General features: G+C 49.7%; 8 protein-coding genes across 8 annotated transcripts; 4 read left to right on the top strand and 4 right to left on the bottom strand.

Annotated features, from left to right (window-relative positions):
• Nucleotides 1-9,005: 9,005 nt before the first annotated feature.
• On the top strand, nucleotides 9,006-11,058 carry HOO65_020463 (transcriptional regulator Medusa; the record flags this gene model as incomplete). Its single annotated transcript, XM_071006567.1, has 2 exons — nucleotides 9,006-9,045; nucleotides 9,119-11,058. The coding sequence occupies 2 exons, from the start codon at nucleotides 9,006-9,008 to the stop codon at nucleotides 11,056-11,058; spliced, it is 1,980 nt and encodes a 659-aa protein (XP_070861101.1).
• Nucleotides 11,059-12,172: 1,114 nt separating this feature from the next.
• HOO65_020462 (Guanylate kinase) lies at nucleotides 12,173-12,838 on the bottom strand (the record flags this gene model as incomplete). Its single annotated transcript, XM_071007050.1, has 2 exons — nucleotides 12,173-12,539; nucleotides 12,609-12,838. The coding sequence occupies 2 exons, from the start codon at nucleotides 12,836-12,838 to the stop codon at nucleotides 12,173-12,175; spliced, it is 597 nt and encodes a 198-aa protein (XP_070861100.1).
• A 1,177-nt stretch (nucleotides 12,839-14,015) lies between these two features.
• Nucleotides 14,016-15,896, top strand: HOO65_020461 (Tripeptidyl-peptidase sed3; the record flags this gene model as incomplete). The annotated part of the gene is made up of 1 exon (XM_071000072.1): nucleotides 14,016-15,896. The coding sequence occupies one exon, from the start codon at nucleotides 14,016-14,018 to the stop codon at nucleotides 15,894-15,896; it is 1,881 nt and encodes a 626-aa protein (XP_070861099.1).
• Nucleotides 15,897-16,369: 473 nt separating this feature from the next.
• On the top strand, nucleotides 16,370-17,428 carry HOO65_020460 (uncharacterized protein; the record flags this gene model as incomplete). Its single annotated transcript, XM_071006910.1, has 4 exons — nucleotides 16,370-16,697; nucleotides 16,751-16,928; nucleotides 16,986-17,131; nucleotides 17,184-17,428. The coding sequence occupies 4 exons, from the start codon at nucleotides 16,370-16,372 to the stop codon at nucleotides 17,426-17,428; spliced, it is 897 nt and encodes a 298-aa protein (XP_070861098.1).
• Nucleotides 17,429-18,673: 1,245 nt separating this feature from the next.
• Nucleotides 18,674-19,864, bottom strand: HOO65_020459 (putative voltage-gated potassium channel subunitbeta; the record flags this gene model as incomplete). The annotated part of the gene is made up of 3 exons (XM_071006855.1): nucleotides 18,674-18,895; nucleotides 18,969-19,681; nucleotides 19,744-19,864. The coding sequence occupies 3 exons, from the start codon at nucleotides 19,862-19,864 to the stop codon at nucleotides 18,674-18,676; spliced, it is 1,056 nt and encodes a 351-aa protein (XP_070861097.1).
• A 360-nt stretch (nucleotides 19,865-20,224) lies between these two features.
• HOO65_020458 (putative sucrose utilization protein SUC1) lies at nucleotides 20,225-22,489 on the bottom strand (the record flags this gene model as incomplete). The annotated part of the gene is made up of 1 exon (XM_071000071.1): nucleotides 20,225-22,489. The coding sequence occupies one exon, from the start codon at nucleotides 22,487-22,489 to the stop codon at nucleotides 20,225-20,227; it is 2,265 nt and encodes a 754-aa protein (XP_070861096.1).
• Nucleotides 22,490-23,014: 525 nt separating this feature from the next.
• HOO65_020457 (putative transporter YIL166C) lies at nucleotides 23,015-24,695 on the bottom strand (the record flags this gene model as incomplete). Its single annotated transcript, XM_071006677.1, has 2 exons — nucleotides 23,015-23,875; nucleotides 23,940-24,695. The coding sequence occupies 2 exons, from the start codon at nucleotides 24,693-24,695 to the stop codon at nucleotides 23,015-23,017; spliced, it is 1,617 nt and encodes a 538-aa protein (XP_070861095.1).
• A 941-nt stretch (nucleotides 24,696-25,636) lies between these two features.
• HOO65_020456 (Alpha-ketoglutarate-dependent taurine dioxygenase) lies at nucleotides 25,637-26,912 on the top strand (the record flags this gene model as incomplete). The annotated part of the gene is made up of 3 exons (XM_071006832.1): nucleotides 25,637-25,942; nucleotides 26,068-26,509; nucleotides 26,596-26,912. 3 exons carry the CDS (start codon nucleotides 25,637-25,639, stop codon nucleotides 26,910-26,912), a joined length of 1,065 nt encoding a protein of 354 aa, XP_070861094.1.
• Between the last annotated feature and the right edge of the window lie 360 nt (nucleotides 26,913-27,272).

Genomic DNA, 27,272 nt, shown 5'->3' with positions numbered 1-27,272 from the left:
AAATCTCCCTAGGCACCCTCTCACAAGCACCGATACCAAGCGGCCAGGCATAGGCGGCAAACCTGGTCTTCTCTGTTGTCTGTTCATCCTCGTCTCTGCGTCCACTTGTTTGGCCCTATCTTGCCATGCCTTGATTCTGGTTGGCCTTCATTTGCCGGCCAGCTAGGCCAATCCTTTGTCACCAACACAAAAGCGTCGCGCAGTGTAACCGAGACTCCGTGGTGTTTTGCATATGCATTTCAATTTTTCTACTTTGCTCAGAATTTGGTTTGTATTCCGTCTGTGTTGGCTTCTTGTCCGCGTGGCGCCTCCAGTAGCCGGATACGGCGTCAGAAGGGACATTATCGGTCTCTGCAATTCCGACAAATTGCATAGGAGAAATACTGCTCTGGTTGTGGTGCTAGCGTTGGCGTGCTTATGTTATTACAGTATGCAAGTGCATACTTACATACAAAAGTGTGTGCAGGATGGACGGCATGGCATGCCCAAGGAGGGGGAGGGTGTGGATGCACTCTAACTTAGCCACCACCCACTCAATCTGTCTGTCTGTCCGTGTTTTAGATAGAGCCTACCCTGCCATAATTTAGCAGCTTGGCTCCTGGGTGGGGTGTTGTCTGAGTCTGGGTTATAGATCTAGAGCTCAAGTCAAACAGCGATCCGAGATCGGGTAATCAAGGCCGCCAGCCAGGCCGGTCCAAGGTTCAGTTTCACGTTCATCCAATCGCCTCAACCAAACTGCCAGCCGACTAGCTTTCTTTCTAGTCTAGAGAGTGAGTGAGTGGCCATGGCCATAGCCAGGAAAAGAAGAAAGAGAAAAAAAAGAAGAAAAAGTAGCGAAAAAAACTGGGAAGACGAGGTGGGAGGAATTAAACCCCAGACATGAGACAGAAACTCTAAAGCATGGGCCAGGGCAAGAAGAAAACACAAATCATAGTGCAACCCCCTGTTCGCTCTCGTTCTCTTGTGTTCTTCTCTTGCCCTCCTCCTCACCTCCCTCCCGGTTTGCTCGCAGCTGCTTTGGCCCTGTCCTGTATATGGGGGATTGGTGGCTTGGCTAGAGTAACGATGGAATCACTAAAGGCCTGCATTTTGGCTGGCCAGCTTATCCTTGTTTGTCCAAGCGAAATTTTATCGAAGGAGGTGCGCCATCAAAACAAAGGAAGAGAAACGTGCAAAAGAAGGAAAAGAGAGACTCACAGGAGTTACTGGGAGATGGATGAGGAGTAGCAGTGCTGATAGGACGAGGATTAATAAGGTTGACGCTGATAAAGAGCACAAACAGGCTGCCGTAGCTATTAGGGTTATGGTTGTAGGTGCGGGTTATCTCGGCAGCTTAACGACCTCTTGAGCATCCTGGCTGCTAAAAGAAGAAAGGCTTCTCTATAGCACATGCCTTCTTGCCTTCTATGTTGAATTGGAGACACGCACACAGCAAAGTAACTAGCTAGACAAGATGAGATCGGCTTACGGGCGGATACGTGCAGTACTAAGTACTATAGCAAACCAAGGATACGAAGGCAAATACAAACGTAGGTACAAACCGAAGCTATGCCCCTTCCTTCTCTGCCGTTTAAAAATTGTGCAGTCAACTGCGGAGACTGCTTATTTTTATTTGCCTTGCCTGGGCAAGAAGCCTTGGACTCTGCTAAAGTTGTAGTCTGAAGGTACTTGGCAACTACCTACATAGTACATACAGTTGGAAAATGTGGCCAGCTTGTGCCTATCCCTAAGGAAGTCACCGAATTGAAATGGAAATTACGGTTGCTATGGGGCTCAGAAAAAGGGCAATTGCTAGCTCGTGAAAAATATTTTCCCGATTGTCATGTTCTACCCCATTTTGCTTCCATGTTCACCAGCGAACTCTCCCAAGACATCACCAGTTTTTTTCTTTTTTATTTTGCAATTTTTCAATTTTTTTTTTAGTGGCACGTTATCATTACTTTAAGTTATTGGTGCATCATCCTCACTTCACCCCCCACAAGCTCTAAATTGCGAATTGCTTGGCCAAGGATCAGCGGTCTCTTCTTTCAAGTAAGTAAAGACTTTACTGTCCTGGTCCACTCCTCTTCCCCTCCCCTCCGCCTCCTCACTGAAAGCCGTGCAGCCTGGCTTGGTCTTAGTCCGACTGGTAACCCACTTGTGCGTCTTCCACCTTGAAATCAAGTGCTAGTTCTGCGCTTTTCTCCAATACTAGGCGTTTAGTGGGATTAGTTTGAAAGCTTTACACGTTCCCCCTCCTCTCCGGCTAGCCATTACTCTCACACTTGAACATTATCGTCGCTGTATCAGACACACTGTGAGCAGAAACTTTGCCCTCCCCTTGTCCCGGCCACTATCAGTGCGTTCGCTTTCTTCCGCTGCCAGATCTAGACTTTTGGCTGGGATTAAACTGCAACATTGCACGGTAAAAAACGGGCCAAGATAGCAACAGGATCAGATTCACTACATCCCACTACAGCTTCGCCTGTACCCGTTTTGTTTCGTCTGTATATACCTTAGTACCCTGGGCAGCGTGCAGCTTTGCTCTGTTAGCAGAGACGCACAGTCCAAGGCTTCAAAGCAATTGACCCGTGCGGGCTTCCGAAAACCCTCATGCTGACGTTTTGTAATCTGCTGGCTTGGCCCTTCGTTTACCTGTTCGTTCGCCTTTATGTGCTCCATACCGGACTATGGGCGTGCTGGTGGTGCCCCTTGCAACGCTAAAGCCCCAGACCCTTGTAGTGTCTGTCGGAGGCCACCCTCAGCCAGTCCGAAGCTTCTCTCACAAGCTTCTCATAAGCGAATCCCCCACCAAGCCTAGAACAGCAGTACAAGGCGAACATTTGAAAGACGCTTTCGCTCGCAGATCCCTAAGGCCAAAGATGCATGGCCCAATAGGAGCACCATACCCTCCTTGGTGCTTTCGCTTTGCGCGGCCTCAGCCCGCCGCCCAATCCTTTCCCATTCGCCTGAGAGCCCAGTTTCTGTTGATTTATCCACCTTGGACGCCGGCCAAGCTGTGAAAAAGATGGCCACTTTGCATGGATGGTCTGAATGAAGACCTGGAACTTCGCTCGCTACACACTTCCCCTTCCTCTTAAACAAACGAAGGCCTATAATCATGTGACAACCACCGTAATTCGTGGCTTGCCGCAGGCTTGAAGGTTTGGCTGTGGAACTAAATGGCAGAGGCTTTGCGGCTTGGTCTCTTGCTCTATTTCTCTATTTTTCTGTTTTTGTTTTTATTTGTTTTGCCCTTGTTTTCTTCCTTTTTGCCTGCCAAGCCCTCTAGCTAAACCCTCACGCAATCCCTTCCCCCCTACATGGTCAGAAAGTTGTTGAGATATTCCGCCCAGCTTTCCTGTCAAGCTGACAGTGGTTGAATGACCTAGTAGGCTGGTGTGTGACTGGCTGGTCCTCTCTACCGCTGTGAGAAGCGGCCTGTGTTATAAGACGGACTCAGGCAGCTCAGAGCTCAGAGCCTAAAAGGAAAAGTCCTCACAGTTTTCCCGTTCAGGGCAAGGATTCACCTCATCCTCTCCTCCCTTGCTCTCTCTCTCTTTCTCCTTCTCTCTCCTTCTCTCTCTCCCTCTCACCCTCTCACCCTCCCCCCCCTCTCTCTCTTTGTCTCTATATGAAGCTACTCCGTATCTGAATCCACAGGGATTCTGATAGGAAATATCCTTCTAAATTGGAATTTGTCATGGCAAGAGAAAGAAAAGACGCATTGCAATCCAAACGGGGCACTAAAATCAACCTGGCCTCCCTCTCACCTTTTTTCCCGCCCACGCTGATCTTTTTGAATTTCCCAAAGGAGTTCATGATGCTAGGGTATGAGTATACGAGCATGCTATCATGGCCAACCTGTAATATGAGTAGAGATCGTTTAAGGAAGAAGGTGTGTGAGAAAGGAAGCGGGCGGGTGGCAGCTAGTTGTTGTGCTAGAAATCATCCTCTCTTGAATAGTTACTCGCTCTACCTATACTCTACACACCATGCACTATCCCAGGTGCAACATTGCACAGGCTTTTTCCTCTTCACAGCCATAGGAATACCGCAGCGGAAAGGACATGATTTGTTGATCTGATCACACACTCACCTCAGTGCTCGGCTGTTATAGCTGAAGCAGCGCCTTGGTTGGTCCTTGGCTGACCCTTGATCCAGACGGGTGAAGAAGAAGGATAATAGTATATCTTGCGACCAAAGACGAGGTTCATCCAGATAAAACCACGCCCACTATTCCGCTCATCCTTTGAACAGACACCCCCACCCTCTCCCGGAATTAGTTCATTCAAATTCAAAGGTGTTTCTGTTTCTTTCTACTGCTGTTATTCCTAAGGTCTTTTCATTCAGAAGGGTTACAGAGATGATCGAGTTGACCCATCTGCTGACGTTTTCATACTTTCATATGCTTGCTTACCTAGATTCCCCTTAGATTCCAGGTCGCTCAGCAAAGGTCTCAACCTTTTTTTTTTTTCCCTTCCCGTTAACTCAGACACCGAATCCCAAACCATCGACACCAACAGATTCGCCAACCAAAGGCAGAACAACGTATCTAGACAACAGTACACAAAACAACGTCCCAGGCGACAAACTAAAGAAAGCCAGGTCTCCCCGTAGCAATACTCTTTGAGATCACCAACTAAAAGGAAAAAAAAAAGCTCCGACTACCCGCCCATTTTGTAAGTACCAACATGACCTGGACTATTTAGGTAGTCACAGGCACGAGCATTCATCATACACACACACACACACACGTATACGCATATGCGCACCACCTCATTTCCTCTCCCTCCAACCGTCTATGCCATACTATCACCCATTGGTGGTGTTTGGCCCTCCTGACCTAAGAAAGATATACTACTTATCTTATCTTGAGTCGTGCTTCTGAAAGAAGCACCTACAAAGCATGCACAGGTAGACAAGTATGGGAAAAAAAAAAGACAATGTCTATTCGCACCTCTCTGTCTCCCTCTATTCCCTTGGCCTTTATTGTCTTTTTCATGCTTTTCTTTTCTTTTTCTTTGGAGTTTCTGAGATTTCAAAATAGCAAATGCAAGGCTTTGCGTTTGTGTTGCATTTTGAGATCCCTTGTTGTTTCTTTCCTTTTTTTAGATGGCTAGTCTGCGAGCCCATGGCTCTTTCTCCTCTCCCTTGCCTCTCTTCCAGTATGAGCTGTCCGTCATCTTTTCATTATTCCCATCTCCTTTGTTGGCCAGCTTAGTTCTCTGGCTTCACAAGCCTGCCCACCAACTTCTCCCAAGCAATCTTGAATGTTTCCTTGCATCTAAGGTCGAGATCCCTTGCGGATTCAACCTCCACTTCCATTCCAAGGGCTTCGCTATTCGCTGGCTCGCTTGGATTGGCTGTTGAGTTGGTGACCCTTTCTTTTATCTCGATTTATTGGTGCTTTTTTTCCTCTTCTCTATTCCCCCTCCCCCATGCTTTGCTGAAACTACCTAAATTATCACGGCTGATGCAAATGGAGGACAAAAGCATGCTGATTCAATGGTATAATCCACTGCTGATGGGCATTGCCAATTGACATTCCTCTTCCCGTTTCTGTCTGCTATCTATTCACACGAGCAGGCTTACAAGTATATGCATGGATTAACCTACGGACGTTGATGCGGGGAAAGGCATCCTGTATCTGGCTCTTGGTCGCTGGTCTGGTAGTGCCAGCATTTGCTAGACCTGTCACTACAGAATTTCGATGCCTTGTCTAGTAGAAGTTTGGCGGCTTCTGACAGCTTTTGGTCTTTTGGTGACCGTAGATACGGAATATGTGCACTATTTGGACCCAAAAGTTGTATTGGGCGTCTGTTCCTGGGCGAGCTTGCAGTGGCATCACCGCCCAAATCAACAACCAATGTCCACATATCTACACACAAGTCTTCCCAAGCCTAGAAATCCCCATCTCTCTACCTGTTCAAATGTAGCACACAGAAGTGTGCATGGCCCATGTGTACCTATATCAAGATAGATGAACACATTATTCAGATTTCAGCACAAATCAGTTCCTGGCACAGTCGGGGAAATAATTGCTTTTTCTTATCCCGTCTCCCCTTCCTCTCATCTTGTCGATGGGCTTTATGTAGTGTTTCCCCGTTGATCTCATCCAGTGCCTAGATCATCCTGTTGGCGCAGATATCTTCCCCGGCTCTTGAATAACGGTTTCTGTGTTCCTTGCTGCCTGTCCGCCACCCAGGTATCTGCCCCCACTCCAAGTGCCACTTTTTCCCATGACAGTGTATGATTGACCAGATGACTATATCTATGTCTGTGATCTTTCAAGGTCCTGGATGCATGCCGCACGTTATGTGGGCTTTTGTCATCACCCATACGGCTTGGAGAAGATAACTCTGAAGATAAAGCGGACTTGGAAGAGTTCGTCTCAACACTTCCATAGCGTCTCGCCAACATCCCATCCACATCTTCTATACACCCACCAAGGCAAGGCCTTGTTAATCATTCGGTTTTGGGGATATCCTTTTGGGATAGCCAACCGACTGGGGACTGGACTCAAGAAAAGGAAGACGAGCAACAGGGAGGTCTAGATGAAGAGAGAGAGCGAGTAAAAAGCAACGGTAAAAAAAAGAAAAAGAAAGAAAAAAGGGAGAAGGAAAAAAAAAAAAAAAGAGGATGGCAAGGGCAAGATAGAAAGTCTACACCCCCCAGCTTTTCTTGCACCTCCCGGAGTCTCTCCAGTTTGCCCACACCAGAAGAACTAGGACAAAGGGGGTGTGTTGGAGGGGGAGGGTACATACACGGCCTATGGCTTACACCCCCCCATCTCTACGAGCAGCTGTCCTCCCTTTGGAAAGATAATGTACTAGGTCTGTTCTCTTAGTCTACGCTCTTTCTTTTTCTCGTCCTTTTTTTCTCTTTTCCTGGCTTGTTGTGTACTAAGCACAAATATAGCCGTTTCTACTTATTCGGCCGTTCCCCCTCCCGGAATAGACAAGAAGGCTTGACTCCAGGGTCTGAGTTCCAAGTTTCCATGAACTGAATATTTCCAAGCCCAAGCTGCCCAAATCCAATCCTGACTCCGACTAAGACGTCTACATCTACTCAAAGCCTGGAACTGGAGAACAGACTACAGCTATTAGCATTCACATTCACACAAAAGTTGTCGACTGTCCGCCGCCTGCATCGTTTTCTTTTTTTTTCTCCCCCCCCCATCTTCTCATTGTTTCTTCTTTTTTGTTCTGCTTCATTCTTTATACACTCCCTGTCCCATATTGAACCTGGTTAGTGATTCCTCTTGTTTTTCCTTTGCCACCTCTATCACCAACTACTGCCATCGCCGGCCGCTCCTGCCTTATTTCCCTGCTCTACACACTTCTACTACCCTCTCGCCCTCTCATACTGTTCCAGTTTGGCCTCATAGACAGGCATCTGCAAGCAAACAAGCACAGACACACATAAGCAAGCGGGCTAAGCTGAGTTAGCACATATTGAGCCAGGCTAGTTCCTCTCCATCCTCACATCACCTACCTTCCTACACCCAGTGCCTACTTGCGTCTTCGCTGTCTTGGGACTGAGCTTCAACGCATAGCGGAGTACAGCACACAAGAACAGGTGCTTTTCTTATCTGGACACTACCGGCTGCCTGCATCACTCTCTTCATCACAAGGATACTGCCTATTCACTGCCCTTGTCCATTGATTTTGTCATTAACTGCCACCTCCCGCCTGTCTGTACTGACAGCCCTGGAGTTTCGAGCCGTTTGTTTGCTTGCTCATTCTCGTTGTGACCCAACGGAGCACCTCCTCTTCATATTCCATTCTTGCTTCTCGATACTTGCTGCCAGAAAGATCAAACTGGGCCCGGCAGCTTGCATCGCCTACCTTCCCTTTACTTTCTCCTGACTACGAATTTGTTGGACTTACAGTACTACATGCGAACAGGTTCGGGCCACCCACAGAAGACAAACACATTAACACTGCTACCATACAATCTAAAGACTTTGGCAAGACATCGACAACAACTACGACAAATTCTGTCATAGACACCTACCTACACACAGCATCGCTACTAAAACAGCATAGCTTCCATCACACAAACAGCTTTTGGCGCGATTGTCTGCTTAATATTGCACAAGACGGACTCTACCACTTGTACATATATAGAAGGGCAAAACTTCTTCAGGTATGTTCCTTTGCCTGTTATTCTCCCTAATGCACATCTTCACACGCTAGTCCCAATCACACGGGAATGGCTCCGGACTGAGGAATAAGAAAAAGACTCAATCTGTCTAGCAAAAAGCTCATTGGGCGGACACACCGTGGAACTGACATGTCACTTGCTCTTCGCATTTATGCAGCACTCTTTGAATCTGTCTCTGCCATCCCACTCATTGCTCTCTTCCCCGTGAGCACCCAGAACCCAGAAGAATCTGAGACCAGGACCCGTCAGTGACATCTGTTGCTCCCCTTGCTCTCTTTTCGCCTTACCGATTGTCTGAAAGAAAAAAAAAGAAAAAAGCCAAAAAAAACCGACCAGAAAACGGCTGCCAATAGTTCTTTGAAGTCGGCTTGATTTTTCCGCAAGCTACTGTGACATATAAAGTACGGTCCCCATCCGTTCTCTTGGTCAACACTTCCAAGAACAACAACAGCCACCCTTCGTTTTATTAATTCCGACTTGGTAAGTCCTTAGCCTTCTACACCAATGGGAACCTCCCCCTCTAATAGGCTGGCTGGTTCAAGATTCACTCTGTGAAAAGTTCCGCCTTATCCTCAAAATCTCTTTCCATCACCATCTCACTCTTTCCTCAAACCGCAAGGATGTCCGCAATAAAGGCTGACAACAAGCCACGGTACAAGCTGTTTGAGGTATGGAGTTGAGTTCAGTCATGTTGGTCACATTCATGTACGACGCCATTTACTAACATTATACTATAGCCTCAGTTTCAAAGCTACTAACTTGATCATTTTGGACAACAAATTTGAGTCTCCTGATACCGCAATCCTCACGATTGAACCACCAAGTCAACCGAAGAAATAGTGATCAGTATACCTACTATGGAAACCTTCGCAAAGCCTCAACCAGTCCACATGCATAGTAAGCGCGGCCCAAGTGAGGAAAAGAAGAACTAGGAGATTAGAAGAACACAAAGATTGACTTGAAACTTTAGACTACGATGCTGCCCGCGACTACCCTGATCATACTTATCAGTATGCATCAACAGGGTATCCTAACTCCCACGATCCTGCTCAGATTGCGCCAGACACTTCGTTTAACAGCCAAGTAGTCGAGCAATATCCCAACTTTATCTCCATGCATCCCCCTTCTGGACCGCCCGGCACTCGTGTCAACATACGTGTTTCTAGCCCATATGCTCTTTCATCGCCATTTGTCACCATCATGTTTGGGAATCTGTCTTGCACAGCCGAAGTTCAGCGCGATGCCAGTGAAAGCACCAGTACGTACATTATTAGTGCAGAAGTTCCTCATGGATCGCCCACCAATATTCCCATCCAAGTCATTATTTCGGGTGCTGCCGATGGCAGTGAAATCAGCCGCATCATGGCTGGTAATTTCACTTTGGTATCGACTGTTGGAACTACGTCGTCACCGCCACAACAAGTCGCCGAAAAGGATACAAAGTCGCCAGTGTCGTCGGAGAGCGGCTCACCTTCAAAGTCTGTTATGACTGATGTTACCACCAACTCATACGATGTCCAGCAGGCCAATACGATGGCTTATGGGCCTTCCGCTTCATACTCGCAAGGCACCTCTGAGATGATCGCCAGCTACCGCAATCCCACTTTCTCTAGCTCTTCATCGTACAACCGCAATGCTCCTATGTTAAGACCTTCTATTACGGCATGGAACTCTTATGCCCAGCCTCTTGATCCATCAACTAGAACCTCACCTAACATGATGCGGCCATCGGTTTCAATGTCCATGACTTCCTCTAATATGCCCAACATCCCTCCCCGGCTCGTGCGCACAAGCACTATTCAAACTGGCATGGGCAGTAATATGAATGGAACCGGATACAACAGCTACAGCTCATACCCACAAAGAGTAGAACTCAAGTTAGAAGCCCCACTCAAGACCATGGCTGAGCAATGGTCTCCCGAAGAGTGGTCGCACAAAAGACGCATTGTCCAGTTTCGACGAACGATTTCCGGCTCTAGCATCAAGACTAGCTTTCGCCCAGTCGTTGCTAATGAGCGCTCGCCCCAAAGCGTATGTGTTAGCTGCATCTGGTGGCAGGAAAACCAGGGCTGTTACATCACTTCGGTTGATACCATTTCTCTACTAGAACAGCTCCTGGTTGCTCCTGCACGCTTTACGGTTGAAGAGAAGAACCGAATTCGTCGCAATTTGGAAGGCTTCAAGCCAGCTACTGTTGGAAAGGCTAAACCTGATACTGAAGAATTCTTTAAAGTCATCATGGGATTCAGCAACCCCAAGCCGAGAAACATCGAAAAGGACGTCAAAGTTTTTGCCTGGTCTGCACTCGAAAACGCACTGAAGAAGATTATTAGCAAATATAGCGTCAACCCGTCTGCCTCCAACAGTCCCTCGTCAGCTCTTGGAAACGTCCACAATGGCATGGGCCCTTCGCACATGGTTTCATCCTTGGGCGCGGCTTACCAGTCTCTTCCTTCGCCTCCCGGAGCCACCCCAACCGAATCTGTGCCTGCTGCTTACACCGTACATGCTGCGCAAAACGCCCACCCCGAAGGTATGGCTTCGCCACGATCAATGTCCAGCAGCTCAGGCTGGGGTGGCTATACCAACACATCCGTACCCCCTCGTACCTTGTCACCCTCTCTCCGCGGCCACCAGGGACTACATAATATCCCGCCATTGACGGCTTTAGACGCTCGACCAATGACGACACCTGGAGCTGCGGGCTCATATGTTTCGGCAATGCAGGCCCCGTCACTGCAACAGCAGCAACAGCACGCAACTGTAGCAGCCACTGGTACATTGCCAGGCGCGCAGCAGCGCTGGGATGGAGGCACCGCCGCTCAATACGATGCGGTTGTCCCGACTTACAGAACACAACAGCACTCGGTATACGGAAACACTGGCTACGGCGATGGAGCCCATCACTAAGAGCATTTGGATTCACTGAAATACTATTATTCATTGGACTGATAGCAGCTGATACTTGGTTCTTCGTCTGTCGATGATAAATCAAGGCTTCTTACTATCTAGTGCAATGCAAGTAAAGATAGTTATTACTATACCTTACTTGGGCTAATAGTACTCCGTTGACTCCTAACTTTTCAGTTCGCCCTTTCGGCCCTCAGCCCTTCGGCCGGGCACCTAATATCGCAACTTCAGCCTCAACTCTAGAGTTCTGTTTCTTTTGCTCTCTTTTCGCAGACATTTCTTAGACACGGTGATCCAATTTGCCAACCAAATCATTGGCCGCTTGGTACTTAATAATTCTCGTGTACTTTTTCTTTTCCTTCTCTCCGTTCTTCCCTTGGATACAGGCTTCGCTTTATTGCTTTGTTTTTGTTTGTTTCCTTTTATCTGCCTGGCTTGTCATTCTTCTTTTTCTTCTGGAACGATATTTTGGGCTATTGTGTACTTATTTCTTTTTCTTTCTTTTTTTTTTTCTTTTGGCTTCTCTCGCTCTCAGTTTTTTTTAGGCTGGAGGAAGAAGTTAAGGGAAAAGATGAGAAAAAAAAGATCAACATCTTGACTCTTTGCGATTTTCTTTTCCTTTTCTTCTTTTCCTGGGGGAACCACGGGGTTTTCTTTGTTTATGTTGGGATCTTGTTACTACGGTTAGAGTTCATGGGATTTATTATCATATGTTTTCTTTGGATTTCTTCGTTCTTGCTTTTGGGGATTTTCTTTTTTTCTTATTTTTTGTCTGTTTTGCTCCCACACTGGTTTTGTCAGGAAATGCCAAATAATTGAGGAAAGTCGGACATGCTCTGATTATTGTTTTCCGTTTTGCTCGAGGCATTGGATTGCGCAAAGGAATGCTGGCTGGTCTGGGGCTAGAGTCGTTGTAATACTGATGTGGGACGAACGACAACAACGACATTGACAAGATAGTGTTTTGCTTGAATTTATTAGTTTTCTTAAACCTTTTTTTGGTGACGGCTTTGAGTATGCATACTTGGGTATACGGACTGGTATATCTTCATATATCATAACACACGTGCTTGGGATTCCCCTATTACCTAAACATGTATACAAGGCTCGACCTTTACGCCATTTCAGTAGGAGGCGCAGCAAACACAAACCCCTCAAGTTCCTTGTAAGCCTTCTCCAGATCATCATTCACAATGATCTTGTCATGAATGCCGGGCGTGTTGCTGAATTCCAATTCATCCTTAGCAGCGGCTAGGCGCTTCTGCACACTGGCTTCAGTCTCAGTGCCACGCGATCGGAGACGCTTCTCGAGCTCCTCAGTCGAAGGGGGTGCAATGAAAACGTAGCGGGCAGAAATGGAACTGTTCTTAACCTGCTTGACGCCTTCCATCTCGATGTCGAGGACCACAAGTTTACCCTTGGCCGTTTGCTCCTCAATTGTCATCTTGGAAGTGCCATAGCAGTTACCGCCGAACTGAGCCCTGTTGCGCACGAAGGGGACGATGGTTAGTGAAAGACGAGTAGATGAGAGGAGAAGAACCAGGGCTCACCATTCGACGAAGCCATTTTTGCCAACAAGATCCATGAATTCTTCCTTGGAGACATAATGGTAGTCGACGCCGTGAGCCTCGCCAGGACGAGGGCCTCGGGTGGTATGCGACACGGAGAGTGTGAAGGTGTCGGGGTGCTTGTTGAAAAGCATCTTATAGAGCGTACCCTTGCCGACGCCCGAAGGGCCGGAAATTACAATGGGACGGCGGTCGGTAGGAGCTAATGGCATAGCAAAAGCGAGAGGGAAGAGATCAGCAATGAGACTATGTACGGAGAGAAGAAGAGGAGAGATAAGGCACCTAAGGCTGTGGCAGAGGAGGACTTACTAGACATTGTGGATATCGGGCGAGTCGCTTTACGGAGTCGGCAAAAGAAGAAACGCATAGAGGTCAAAAAAAAATAATAACTGAAAAAGAGGGAAAGGCTGAGCTGTAAGCTGTTTTGGACCTGATGCCAAGGGTCTAAGACAGCTTGCAGATTGTCAAGACTGTAACGAGGGAGGTCTTATCGATAAGCATATGATGGGCTGAGGAGCAAATGATTTTTAACCCTGATGTGGAATACTGGGTCTAGGGTTAGACGCAACCTCTATCAGCACTAGAGAACGTGCTGCTTTCTAAACGCATGATAGTTCAGGGACAAGTGGCGATATAACCAAGTTCCAAGTTAGTAGGGGGGGGGGGGGGGGTAGAATTTCTCAAGACGTATGTGCACATTCCTTTTTCTTTCCCAAGAAGAAAACGTTCGTCTTGTTTCCGGTCCAGTCCTGTGCAGCAGTGCCAGATCAGCTCCCCATGTCTCACACTACACGCTAGGTGAAACCCTATGACTGCATGTCTATCTGTAAAAGACCGTAACGACATGTGTAGCTGGCGTCTTTGTGTCAAGGCTTAAGTTGTGTGACCTGTCTCGCGTCTGGGTTATTGACGGCTGGCAACAGTGAATGAGGCTACAAAAGGAAGACGGAAAGAAGGAATATTAGTACAAAGGGAGAAGTGAGGCTGGGAAACAACTCGCGAGTAACAAGACAAGGGGAAGCCAATGGAAGTCTAGTATTTTCAAGGAATGAACCAAAAGGTCTTTTCGGATCGCTTGGGACGTTCCTCTTGCTAGTATCGGTCGTTGTTTATGGCCCCTTTGTTTTGATAGACCTGTCTTAATAAACGCCAAGTTGCCTCCCGCTAGTGTAGTGCAACGGGATATGGCTACAGCGCCCTTGGCACTACTTTGTTTTGATACATAAGAAGCTGAACTGGCATAGCGTATTTTAATTTCTTTCGTGTTTGTGCAGATTCGATTTTTTAGTTACTTTGCACTTTGCATTTACACGTCAGTACTCTCTTCACTGTCGCCTGCGTTGGCATAGTCGTATTTGGCTGGTGAACACACCTCAAAGCACAACCATCATGCCTTTTTCATCGATGCTCTCTTTACTTGCAAGCTTAGCAACAATCGCATATGCTTCTTCTTTACCTGCTCGAATCACTGTTGAAAACGTGGGCCAGCTGCCGGATGGCTGGAAGCTCAATGGCCGGGCAGACGACAACGCAACTTTAAAGCTCTCGCTCTCGCTGCACAACGCAGACCAGATGAATACCCTCAAGCAGCGAGTGCTTGAAGTTTCTAATATCAATAGTGCTGCCTACACAGCACATATGTCGGGGGCTGAAGTCAGGGCTCTGCACTTGGTTGCTGATGATCGAGTGTTTGCCGTGAGAGAGTGGCTGAGTAACGCCGGAGTAGGTAGCGAGTCTGTTCATGCTCGCAGGGATTGGGTTCATGCAACACTTACAGTGGCCCAAGCACGCAACCTCCTAGATGCAGATATTGGCCTATACTCGTTCAACCATGAACCGCCGCGCATGCGCACACTCAAGTACTCGCTACCCGAGAATATGGCACGGCATATCTCCTTTGTGCATCCCATTGCCAACTTCATGGAACCGCTATCGGCACGCAGACGCTTAGCTAATGACTTCGCCAAAACAAAGCCAAGCGATTCTACTACAAAAGGAGATGAAGCAAGGGAAAAACGAGGACTGATTTTAGGTATAAATGGCAATGCTGGCGACTTCACGGTTCAGTCGGCTTCTTCATATCCATGCCATTACGAAGTCACCCCAGAGTGCTTACAGCAACTGTACAACTTCACCACGCCTTCCCAAAACTCAACCGCTACGGCACACTTGGGAATTGCTGGGTTTCTCGAGCAGTATCCTAACAACAACGATCTTTCTCTTTTCCTCACAGAGCACCTGCCTTCTTTACCCCAACAACTGGGCAACATGACGTTCATACTTATAAATGGTGGCTTGAATAGCCAGGAAAGAGGAAAGGCTGGGGGGGAAGCTTCTCTAGACGTACAGTACGCTATTCCTCTCGCATACCCTGCCAAAGTCTCTTACTTGTCCACTGGAGGTCGCGGGGTTGAACTGGGCGATGATGGAAAAGAGGTCACTGCCAATGAAAACGATAACGAGCCTTTCCTGGAGTTTTTCGAGGCAATTCTAGAAATGGGCGACGATGAGGTGCCCTCTGTTCTCTCTATATCTTACGCCGACGATGAAAAGAGTGTTCCCACCCCTTACGCCCACAAGGTGTGCGACCTTATAGCCGCCGTGACTGCACGCGGCATCTCAGTTCTCTTTGCTTCAGGCGATGGGGGGTCACGTGGAATTCATCGTGGTGACTGCCAAACCAACGATGGGAACAACACACGTACTACTATCACCTCTTTCCCCGGTTCTTGCCCATGGGCAACTACTGTAGGTGCTGTTTTCAATTCCGAAACCTTGATGGGTGCCGACTTTTCTACTGGTGGCTTCAGCCGACTTTTCCCTCGGCCAGAGTGGCAAGATTCTGCGGTCATGGGATACATCGAGCGTCTCAATGGCACCTTGGACGGCTATTACAACCCGAGGGGCCGGTCAATGCCCGATATCTCTGCCGTAGGATCCGAGTTTCTGATTAGGCACGGCGGAGTCCAGGGGACTGTTTATGGAACTAGTGCCAGTACCCCCGTACTTGCCAGTGTAATTGCTAGAATTAATCTGGCAAGAGCTCAAGCCGGAAAGAAGCCTCTTGGGTTCTTGAATCCTGCCCTCTATTCGCAAGAAATTGCTTCGCAACTGACCGATGTGACCGCAGGCACTAGCATAGGCTGTAGCTGGAAGGATGGGTCATCCATTAAAGGATGGCCGGCGACTGAAGGGTACGACTGCATCACTGGCTTAGGAGTTCTTGGTGATTACTATTTTCTAGAGCAAGCATTTCTTCAGTTGCCTTGATTCTAAAGGCAACTTGTCAATGAAGGCAACCATGGCGGGAAAGAACACACCTGACACTAAAAACAAATGGCGCCAGATGCAAGTACTTACGTACGTATAATCAAAGAAATAACGGCAACGCATTTTTCTGTTGGAAGGCTTGACGTTTATTATTACTAAAAGAATGTGTTTTTTTCAGTAACTACTGTGTTGTCAAAGGCAGCCACTCCATGCCTTCCCGTTCTTGAAAACAAGGCCACAGTTAGAGGGGTAGTTGCACAAATGGTCACCACAGTCTTGCCTCTCGTAGAGTATACGCACCTGCCGTAGTTGTGCGCTCAATATTCTGTTGGCTTTTCCAACTTCCGAGCATAAAAGGCTGCTCTGGCCACTCCTCTAGTCCTTTTTCTCTTCTACTCTTTCACTCCGCATCATCAACTTTCTCTCTTCTTATCACCCAGTTTACTTAAAAGTTTCTTTTTACGTTTATCATTATGAAGCTCTCTTTTGTTCCTATCTTGGCAGCCACTGCAGGCCTAGCTCTGGCAGGCTCGGAACATAACGGCGATCACGACCACGACCATCACCATGATCACCATGACCACCATGATCACCATGATCACCATGATCACGGCCACCACCACCATCATGATGTCTTCGCCGCCCCCGTTGTCACGGAAAATGTTCCTGGGCATGCCTACGTTGTGGATCTGAAGGGCTCTCACGAGAGTGGCCGTGCTATTTCGTACTCTGATCCCACTGGTCTAGGAGTTATCTTTCATCTCAAGGTGGATGGTCTGAACCCACATGATAGCCCGTATTGTGAGTACTGTCCAAAATTTACAGGCATGAGCGCTTTGTTAATGTCATATTAGCCTACCACATCCACGAGCACGCGATCAAGTCAGATGATTGCAAAACCGCTGGTGAACATCTAGACCCGTACCACCGTGGCGTCCAACCTGAGTGTGATATTACCCGTCCTGAGACCTGCCAGATCGGTGATCTGTCTGGCAAGCATACTGAAATTACTGAGGACCATGCTACCAAGTTGTAAGTTGTTGCTCGGTCTTGATATCATTGTTGCATATCTAACAGATTTATTTGCAGCTTCTTGGATGCCTACCTCAGCACCAACCCCGGCGATGCTGCCTTTTACGGTGACCGCAGTCTTGTGATCCATGACAAGAATAACACTCGTGTTGCCTGTGGTAACTTCAGGCAAATACCCATGCCCAAGCCCATCAAGAAGGATGGTAAGGTTTTATATACACCATTGATTTCACAGACAATATCTAACGTTGATAGGCTGGTTCGACCTTGAGGATGATTCCCACGATCATGACGACGATGATTCAAAGCATGAGCACCATCATGAGCACCATCATGAGCACCACCACCATGCCCATCACGACCACGACCACGATCATGACCATGATCATGACCACGACCACGACCATGACCACGACCATGATCACGATGATGATGATAAGCATGACAAACACCATAACCACCACGATGACGACGACGACATTGCCGTTGTTCACGTCTAAATCCCATAGCTAGGTCAGATCTATCGGTCTATCGCTATATCGCTCTGATGTTACGTGAAAGGGGGCTTGGGTTGATACTGTTTTAGCGAGCCCTTTCAGGGAAAGTCTAATATTAGAGCGCTTTTGTTACCGAAAACTGTAAAGAATGATGATGCGAAATATGTATTGCACTATCTGTAGAGGGATGAGGGTCTAAATAGATGGGGTGTAGCGGCCGATTAGGCCCCGTTTGCCAGGCGGCATAAAGGACGGCCTCGTTCCAATACTTGAGGGTCACATGTAAGTCTGTTATCCTCAATGCAGGTTAAAACAGAGCCGCCTGCAAACCAAAGACAAACAGTTAGTATGATTTCATTCATTGTGCGTAGTTTTTATAAGGGTACATACAATTATTAACGCTGGCAGGCACACAGCGGCCAGACTGTCCGTTGACGGAGCAAACATCCTGCTTTAAGCTCGTGTTGGCAACACAGCAGGCTCCATTAGGAACTGGTCGGTTGGCATTGACTCCCTGGCTTTGACGGGCCTCAATGGCAGGGGAACGACGATTGATGGCAGCGCCGGGCCGCTCCAGGGAAGCCGCGTTGGCAAGAGTCAGGAGAGAGACAAAAGCAGTGCGGAGAGAGAGATGCATTTTTAAGGGTTGCGACTTGAGAGGATTATTAAATGAAAAGTGTAATATGAAAATTGATGTACAAAGAAGGAAGAGTATGAGTGAAAGTTGAGATGAAGATGTGATGAGATTGATATTGAGTGCCGGCCTGAGGATTGAAAGGGAATAGATGTACAAAGGTGAGAAAGATACGGCTAGTATTTATACACAAGATAGTTTACAAGACTAGGCTACCTACTGCATTTCCATTCAGCTTTAAATGAGGCGCCGCGTGTTTGATCGCAGCTATCAAACCCAGGAAATGCGCTTAACCTGAAGCTCGAAAGGGACCTTGGTTACTTGAAGTCGTGTTGAAAATGTTGCGACGACTCCAGGCGATGGCTTTGGGGTGAGCTTTATCCTTGTCCAGCAGCCACAAGAAAGCTACCCAGCATGTTTCACACTGGACGATGAAACGAAACAAGCAAGTTGCCAGCACAAACGAGTTAGATGTTTGACAGAGGATGGGTTTCATAGTTGTGACATTAGGGTTATATACACGACTTATAAAAGATTAGGGTCTGTAAGAGGAAATAGCATTCTATATCCATGACGTTTGGTTTTTTGTTGCTGGCCAGCTCTGCATTGAGCCTTCAGTCCTGCCGCGCAGGATCCAGTTCAAACTTTCCAAATATTTCGTCAATTTCTGCCATAATCTCCGGTGTGAGCAACTTGGTGGCCTCTAGAGCTCGGCAGTTTTCTACTACCTGCTCAGGCTTGGAGGCGCCTGTGATAACTGACGAGACATTGGGGTTTTTGAGACACCAGGCAAGGGCCAGTCTGGACTGCGGGATTCCTAGTTTGTCGGCAATGGGCTAGAAACGGAAAGGGGAGTATTGTGTTAGTTGTGATTCTTAAGAAGAAAGAGGTTCTTAGCACAGTACATACCTTCAGTTTGCGGCACTTCTCAATATCATCCTTCCATGCTTGGTTGCCGTAATTCCCCCGCATATAGTTCACAAACTTGTCGTCGCCCTTGGCGAACCTACTCTCTGCTGGCGGCGCCTCTGTCGCTTCATTGTACTTGCCACTTAGCAGGCCGAACTTGAGCGGGCTAAAGGTTGTCAGGCCTAGGCCAAAGCGGGAATAAAGGCGCTGGAACTCTGTTTCAACCTTGGCACGATGCAGCAGATTATAGAATGGCTGCTCGACAATAGGCGGCACCAGACCAAGCTGACGCGCGATTCCCGCAGCCTCGGCGATTTCGTCAGCACTCCACTCGGATGTGCCCCAGTACAAAGCCCAGCCCTTGGTCTCAATGACATGGTTGAAGGCGCGGACAGTTTCCTCCATCGGCGTCAGGCGATCGGGGCGGTGGGCATAGACAATATCGACATACTCAAGATCCAGACGCTGTAGTGACGAACGCAAGCCCTCGATAATATGCTTGCGACTGAGCCCATGGTTGTTAACCAGTACTTCGCCGTTCGCGCCGCCGTAATTGAGCTTAGTGCTGACGACAATATCGTTGCGCTTCCAGCCAAACTTCTTAATGGCTTGGCCCATGACAATCTCTGAGTTGCCGCCAGCATAAGACTCGGCAGTGTCAAAGAAGTTAATGCCACGATCGTATGCTTCCTTCATACAGGCAAAAGTGATTTCTACAGGAAGCTGTGTTAGAGAGGGAAGCAACGCAACAATCTCTATGGGGGGGGGGGCTCACCGTTCTCGTTTTGGCCGCCGAATGTTAGCCAGCCGCCAAGGCCTAGAGCCGAAACGTGCAGGCCAGAATTTCCCAGGCGGCGATACTGCATGCCAGTCTTTCTTGGTTCTTCCCAGGCCATTGTTGCTGTGTAATTGTTGTTGGTGTCTTTGTTAGGGTTGGGGTCTCAAACGTGGTTCAGGTTGTCAGTGAAGAAGGGAGAGGGGAAAGTCAAAGAACAAAGCTCAAAGGCCGCAGACACTAAATAAGGTACAAATTTAGAGGCAGTAATTGTAATCTTTGCTAGTCTGGATAGTTATAGATGGCATAATTGACGGGGAAAATGACGGAGAAATTGCCGGAAGTCGTAACCCAACTAGAGGAGCGCTTAAAATGACGAAATCCGAGAAAGGGATGGTGGGATCTTTTGCCTTGGGTGAGTTCAGAGACAAGGAATACTCCAAACTTGGCTCCTTCTTGTCGTGCTGCTCGGTTGCTGCTGCTACTGATGCTGTCCAAACTCCCCTTCCAGGGCTTGATAGTACCACTGGCTCACCCCCAATCCCCCCCCTCCTATTCCAACTCCAACTCCTAGCCTAGTGCCGACCCCCACCCCCATTTCGATCCCCATGCTTAGTAGGGGATCCAAGCTCATGTTCTCCAACACAACGCCAGCCGATGATTCTGGCCATGTAGATGCCGCCAAAGCCTGACCAGCACTATACAGTGGAGGTGATGCAGTTGGAGAGGGCCTGTAATGATTCAGGCTCTGAGAAAAAAGGTCCCCTGCCAGTGCTGCGGGACCAGACTGTATCTGCGCAATTTGCTGGCGAAGACGCTGAACAAGATTTGGGTTACCGCCTCGACATGAGGCTAAGATATGCTGCAAGTCGCGCAGAACCTGTACAGGGCTCTGGTCGCCTGCCCAGGACCGCGAAGAGCGGGCAAGAGCGGCAGCATTTCCGTGCATGGAACGTGCGGACAGTGCATCAGCCACAGCGCGAGAGATCTCGTAGACTTTGTATTCCAACGATGGGCCGTGGGCGTCAAGTGCAGCACGTGGGACAGACGCCACAAGACGTAGGAACTCGCTGGCGATCTGGAGCGGGTTGAGAGACGAGGCATATCCAGGTGCGGGCTCTTGTGGCTGGCTGGTGCAGGATTGTAGAAGGCTGCTGGCATCGGATGAGCGCAGTTGCCGGTGTGTGATTAGAGCACGCCAGAGCAATATCTGCATCCACTGACGCGTGACGAGGAGATCTGCACGCTGAACATCGTTGCCGCTAGCTCCCGTATCAAAAGGAACGTCTCGCAGATGCTGCTGAAGAGCACGAAATGTAGCTGTATTGGTGTCTGCGCCAACACTAGTCATGGCATTGGCTGCGTCTGTCCGGCGTGTAGAAAGCACCTCTGGGCGAGCAGATTCTATCGTCTGCCCAAAGTCCGTATTCTGCAGTGTTTCTAGAGCGCCAGACTGGTCAAAGATCCAAAATAGGTTAACTAGCTTGCGAAAGGCCGGAAGGACATGAACCGAGTCTGGTTCCTCTGAGGCCGCACCCGTGCTATCCGCCGGGATTGCCAATCCGACCGGCCCCGACTCGCCACAGCTTGTCTGACTAGAATCGCCATCTGCCAAATCAAGGGGCGGGAAGCATTTCGGGGCGGTGAGAACTACTGGCAGCTTGTGCAGCAGCGCAACGCCTCGCTCGGTGACAAACAAAAGCCAGATGATACGTCGCCTCATGCGCTGCTCGGACTCGGGCAAGTCGGCATAGGAAGAAGCACGGTCTAAGCCCATAAGCTGGGCCAGCGTAATGGCTTCACGGAGGAACAATAGCGACGACTTCCCTCCAGGCTGGAGGTTCTCGTGGTATACGTGCAAAAAGAAGGACGTGCGTAATGCGTTGAGCGATGTTCCCCTGCCGGCAGCAGCTTCGGCCTGGGCCCCAGGTGTTGCTCTTTCATCATCCTCCTCTAGCTCTTGCATTTCTATTTGTGTCCGAGCCCAGCGGCACTCGCCTGCCATCTCCGCCGCCGTCACGCTGTCAGTGATCTCTGGACTACGGGATCGCCGGAGTTTGAGTTGGGCCATAGTGGCGGCGCCAATTGCATTGGCTAGCGCGTATGTGCCGAGGTTTCCTGTGTCCACCTGCAGCGAAGCTATTATTTCTTCTACCGCGACAATAGGCCAGACGGGAAAGAGACGCAGACGATAGATGCATAGCCTCAAGACAAGCGTCTCAACCGGCGTGCGTTGTGGAGATGATACTAAGGGAGACGGCTGGTGGCTGACTGTAGGTGCGGGGCTGGATGCAGACTCTGGCGGGCTAGGAGTTTGCAACGCCGGCATGTGCGTAGAGATTCTTTGATGCTCCTCTCGACTGTACAGTCTGCAAGAGCCTGCACATCTCCCTGCACTAACGCTCGACTCGCCACCATCATCGCCAGGTTGCGCGTGTATCTGTGTTTGCAACGACTGGATCTGGCGCAGCGTCTTGGGTCGCATATTTCGAGGCCCGCGTGTGGCCTGCGTCTTGTGGAATGTGCATGCGATGCCCCCGCGCGTGCAGCGCTCGCATGGAGGCGTGCCAGAGCAGCGCACCTTGCGAATCTTGCAGCCATCGCAGGCCTTTGACCCGATCTTGCGCTTCTTGGGTTGTGGCGAGGACGAGGGGATTGCAGGGACGGCTGGGAGGGGGGGATCTGCCGGCTCTATAGTTGGGCTCATGGGAGACGAAGTGTAGGCAAGGTTGTAGAAGGTGATCATAGCAGCGTAGATGCCAAGTTTTCTTCACACCCACCGACCTTTGCGGCAAGCGAAGGATAAACAGCTGAGAGTGGCTAGAAGAGATATTCGTCAAAGTGCGCAAATTTGGGAAGCTGGAAGGCCGGAAAGACAGAATAGGAGCAGCTTTGGCTTTAGCTTTAGGTTAAAAGGTAAGCAAGCTTGGATGGCGGGCTAGAAAATGCAAGTCAAGTCTAAGTCTGTCTTGTCATTTGTAGTCGCGATGACAACATTTGGATGGATGTCTGGGGTTTAGCGCAGTGACTTACACGCAGGTAGCTCTATTTACGATGATTTACAGAAGGTCTTTCAGGCTGGTTGTAGCATTTTACAGGGGACAGCAGGGCTTACACAGCGAACAAGCATGTTTCTCCACAGCACGGTCACAGAACGTACAAGCCAGCCTAGTTATAGGGGGTCTCTAGAAAAGTCAGGGGGTCACACACTAAACTCATCATTAAATCTACCCATTACAATGCCCTATTTTCTCTCCAGGCACCCCTAGCTTTATAGCGCATAGCGGAAGTCCAGCCGCTTATTGCCCTCCTCATACCGCGCCGCTGTATCGTTCTGATACTCGATGCGGTCCTCTGGGCTCATAGCATTCCACTTCTCTTCCTTCTGCCTATTCAGATGGGCCAACCATTGGCGCTGCACTATAAACGAGACGATGCTCAGACCGCAAAAAGCTAATAGGACTGCATTTCCCTGCTTGTAGTAGGGTGCGTCATACCGGCGGTAGATCTGCGAGCTAATAAGACTGCCAACCTGCACAATGACATTGTACGTGGCAGCGGCGATGGCTCGTTTCTTAACGTCAAAGCAGTTCTCCGAGATCCAGGCCGACACGATGGGGTGGAAGTAAGGGTAGCCCGAGATCAACGTGACCAGCGAGAAACGTCCCCATTCATGGCCGCCATCGGGGATGGTCAGCATGGCAATGAGCAGCGGCAGAACCCAAACCTCACCAAAGAGACAGTGCCATGCACGCTCGTTCTTCCGGTTACTACTCCATGCAAGAGCTAGCATGGTGATGATCTGCAGTACGGCTGACGGGATCGTGAGCATGTTAGAGTCAAAGGTCGAGAAGCCTAACCGACGAAGAGTCAGGGTTAGATAAGCCTGGACGGGGGAGGCGGGAATATAGGCGACAAGGCCGATGAAGAACAAGCCCCACAGAGACGGGTCAGTCCACGTGTCCTTGACATCCTTGATAGTCACAGGCTGGCGGATGGTGGTCAGGCCCTTCGCGGGATCATCGCGGAGGATGCGGTTAACCATGATGACCTCCTCGCGCTCGCTGTACCACGGCTTGCGCCACAACAGGTTTGTGGTGCTGACGGGAGAGGCAGGGAGATAAGCAAAGGACTAGATGGACAGAAAGAGTTAGAAACGAGCAGCCAGCCAGCAAAAGAAGACGGCCAAGACTTACAATAAGAGCGAGGACCACAGTCAGCAGGCCTTCCAACAGGAACAGCCAGAACCAGCCAGGCTTGCCCAGAGTTCCGCGCATCTCGAGGATGGCCGCAGCCAGCAGGGCAGAAATCACTCGAGCTACATTCAGCGTCGACCAAAAGGCTGCCAGACGTGTCGATAGCTCCTTGGACGTGTAGAAGTACGTCGCAAACAGAATGGCACCGGGGATGAAGCCGCCCTCGCACAGCCCAATCATGGCGCGCGTCACATAGAAGCCATTGCGCTCGGTGATCCAAGCCTGGGCCCACGAGACAGTGCCCCAGGCGAACATCATCGACGGCAGCACGTACTTGAAGCCGTAGCGCTTAGTCAGAATCTGCACGGGGAACTCGGCGGCTAGGAAGCAGACAAGCTGGATTGTGGTGCCGTTGTTGTAGTCGTCAGACGTCAGGTTCAGGTCCTTGAGGAAGTCATCAGCCAGGGCATTAGACAGGTTGCCACGGTCCAGCTGCAAGCCAAAAAACATGACACAGATCCAGACAAGAAGGCGGAGGTCGGTGCGACGGACCACACGCGCCTCTTCCTCTGGCGTCCATGTGGCAGTGGGGTCGAAACGGTGCAAACCCTCATAGTCAGGGTCGGGAGTGATCACGCTGGCGAGGTGGTCCCGGCCGACTTGTGCGGAAATGTGGCTAATGGAAATATCGCTGGCAGCCTTTTTGGCGGGGATGGAGGGAGAGACCTCGGATGGGGTCTCGATGTCTTTAGCCATGACGGCCGTTGGGTGGGTTTGATAGTAGGAAGTAAGGGAGGGGGGAGGGGAAGGGAGAGCAGAGCAGAGCAGAGCAGACGAGAGAAGTTAGGCTGGCGATGCTACACCAGGCCAGAATAAAGACAAATAAGACGCACACTTGCTAAGCCAGCAATCGCAAATCATAAACGTCTCTTCCCCTATTCTTATAATATGCCATGTCCTTCGCTAGACACATCGCGAAGTGGCACTTACATGGCCCACAGGCCTATTAACCAGATCCTCATGTTAGTGAAATCACACCATTCACAAGACATTCACCACCATCTGGAGCCTGGAGAAATAACCGGTTGTCTCTGTCCTTGCGTCTCCGAAATCAAATGCAGGCAGAGCAGCCGTCTTTGCACCAACAAGTAGGCAATCCTCCGGCCCCAATCCCACGCTAGCGCAACTTTAACGTGGGTGTGCCTGCTTGGAGAGACCCCTCACTACGTGGTTTCGCCTGGCTCACACCATTCCGGCACCTGCTGACATCATCACTATTCTTGTTGGATTCCGAGGGAGCTTGCGCGAAATAGGGGTGGCCTACCCCAATATTCTCCGAATGCTCTGGTTCGGCACCCTCCGCGCCGAGAGTTTCTCCGCCCTGCTACTACGCGAAGCAACAGCCAAAGCTCGCCATCTTAGCCTGTGATTTTGCCTTTGGAGAAGCCTGCTATTGTGCGACGCGGCCTTTTAGTACGTAGCTGCCGGCTAACACAGGCGCTGCGCTTCCTCTGAGTCTCGCGCATATAAACAACGGAGGCCCGGCCCAAGATTCAGGTGCCGCATTCAATGAACGAGATGTTTTTACGAGCATCATCACGCTTATCCTATATCGAGCCTGTGTATGCATTACCTCTTTGCTAGTCTTTGAACCTCCCAGTTTCAACCTGTCCCCCCTCCCCCCCCCTATTGCCACAATGCCTGCGCTTGTTGACTCTACAAGCTCCATAATCGGCGGGAATCCCATTGCCCGGCCGTCCATCTCCACGCCCCTCAAGAACTCGGGGTCTCTTGCCGGCTTTTCCCAGGGCGACCTAACCCCTGCTATTGGCACCGAGTTCAATGGCCTTCAGGTCTCGTACCTGCTGGAGCAGGATGACAATGTAATTCGCGACCTTGCCGTGACTGTCTCGCAGCGGGGTGTCGTGTTTCTGCGCAACCAGGACGTCGTCCCAGAGCAGATGAAAGCGCTGATGCTGCGTCTGACGAAGGCTGCCGGATCTGTAAGTTTGTCTTGTGATGGGAAGCACCCATCATCCTGATGCGGGGCACCCATTTGTGTGTGTATGTGTATATCTATCTATCTATCTTGCTAATGTGGTTGGTTTCTCTTCCTTGGTGGCAATAGCCCTCATCCTCCACCCTGCACATCCACCCGCTCACCGAAGAGGGCTCGGAGCTTGGTGACCAGATCTCTGTCATTTCCTCGGAGAAGCAGAAGAAGGGCGGCGGCCTGACGCACCAGCTCAGCGATGTCAGTCGCTTTGCTGCCAACGGCTGGCACAGCGACATTACTTTTGAGCCGGCACCCAGCGATTATGCCATGTTGAAGATCCACACGCTCCCCGCTACGGGCGGCGATACGATGTGGGCATCGGCCTATGACGTCTACGACCGGCTGTCAAAGCCGATGCAGACCCTGCTCGAGGGTCTAACGGCGACGCACGATGCGACCTTCTTCCACGACGAGGCCCGTCGACTTGGCAACCCCTTGCGCGAGGGTGAGCGTGGCTCGCCACTGAACAAGGGCCCGGCGTTGACAGCAGTGCACCCCATAGTGCGGACAAACCGTAAGTAGACGATTCCCAGTCTGTTCTTTATAGTCCCCCTTGTCGTTCCCCTGCCTATGTCTACTAACACACACTCTGCCCAACAGCCGTCACCGGCTGGAAGTCTGTCTTTGTCAACCGCGGCTTCACCAAGCGCATCAACGGCATCAGCAAGGACGAGTCCGACATGCTGCTCCAGTACCTGTTCAATCTTATCACCCTCAACCATGATCTGCAGGTGCGCTTCAAGTGGAACAAGAACGACCTGGCCATCTGGGACAACCGCTGCACCTTCCACTCGGCCACGTACGACTACAGTGATGTACGCACGGGAGACCGAGTCTGCTCGGTGGGCGAGGCGCCGTACTTTGATGTGAACAGCGTTAGTCGGAGTGAGGCGGAAATGCAGCAGCAGACTCAGTGAGCCGTTCAGGGGGCGTGAAGGTTGGTGTTTATTGGGCACGCACGAGTGTGGCTATGTAAGTGACGATATGAACGATTGGTGGCGTGGTGGCGTATTACTGCTTGTTGTGTTGTTGTTTTGCCTTTTTTGTTTTTTTTTCTGTTATTAATCCTGCTATTTTTCTTTTCTTTTTTTTCCCTTCCTTATTTCCCCATCCCCATGCACCTTATGCAAGTATTAGTTGTGTTTATTTGTTATAGCTATGTTGATAGTCCCTGATCTATATCAAGAAATATGGTATAACCTTGTTGCATCACATGCCCTGCCCCCCCCCCCCTCCCTCTCCCCTTTTAGAAGTTCTTCGTGATCTGATACTGGCAG

Source organism: Ceratocystis lukuohia, assembly GCF_044167205.1.
Source record: "Ceratocystis lukuohia strain C4212 chromosome Unknown Supercontig2_pilon, whole genome shotgun sequence".
NCBI lineage: Eukaryota > Fungi > Ascomycota > Sordariomycetes > Microascales > Ceratocystidaceae > Ceratocystis > Ceratocystis lukuohia.
Note: the sequence above shows the minus strand (reverse complement) of the source record. Positions and strands in the feature narration are given on the sequence as shown.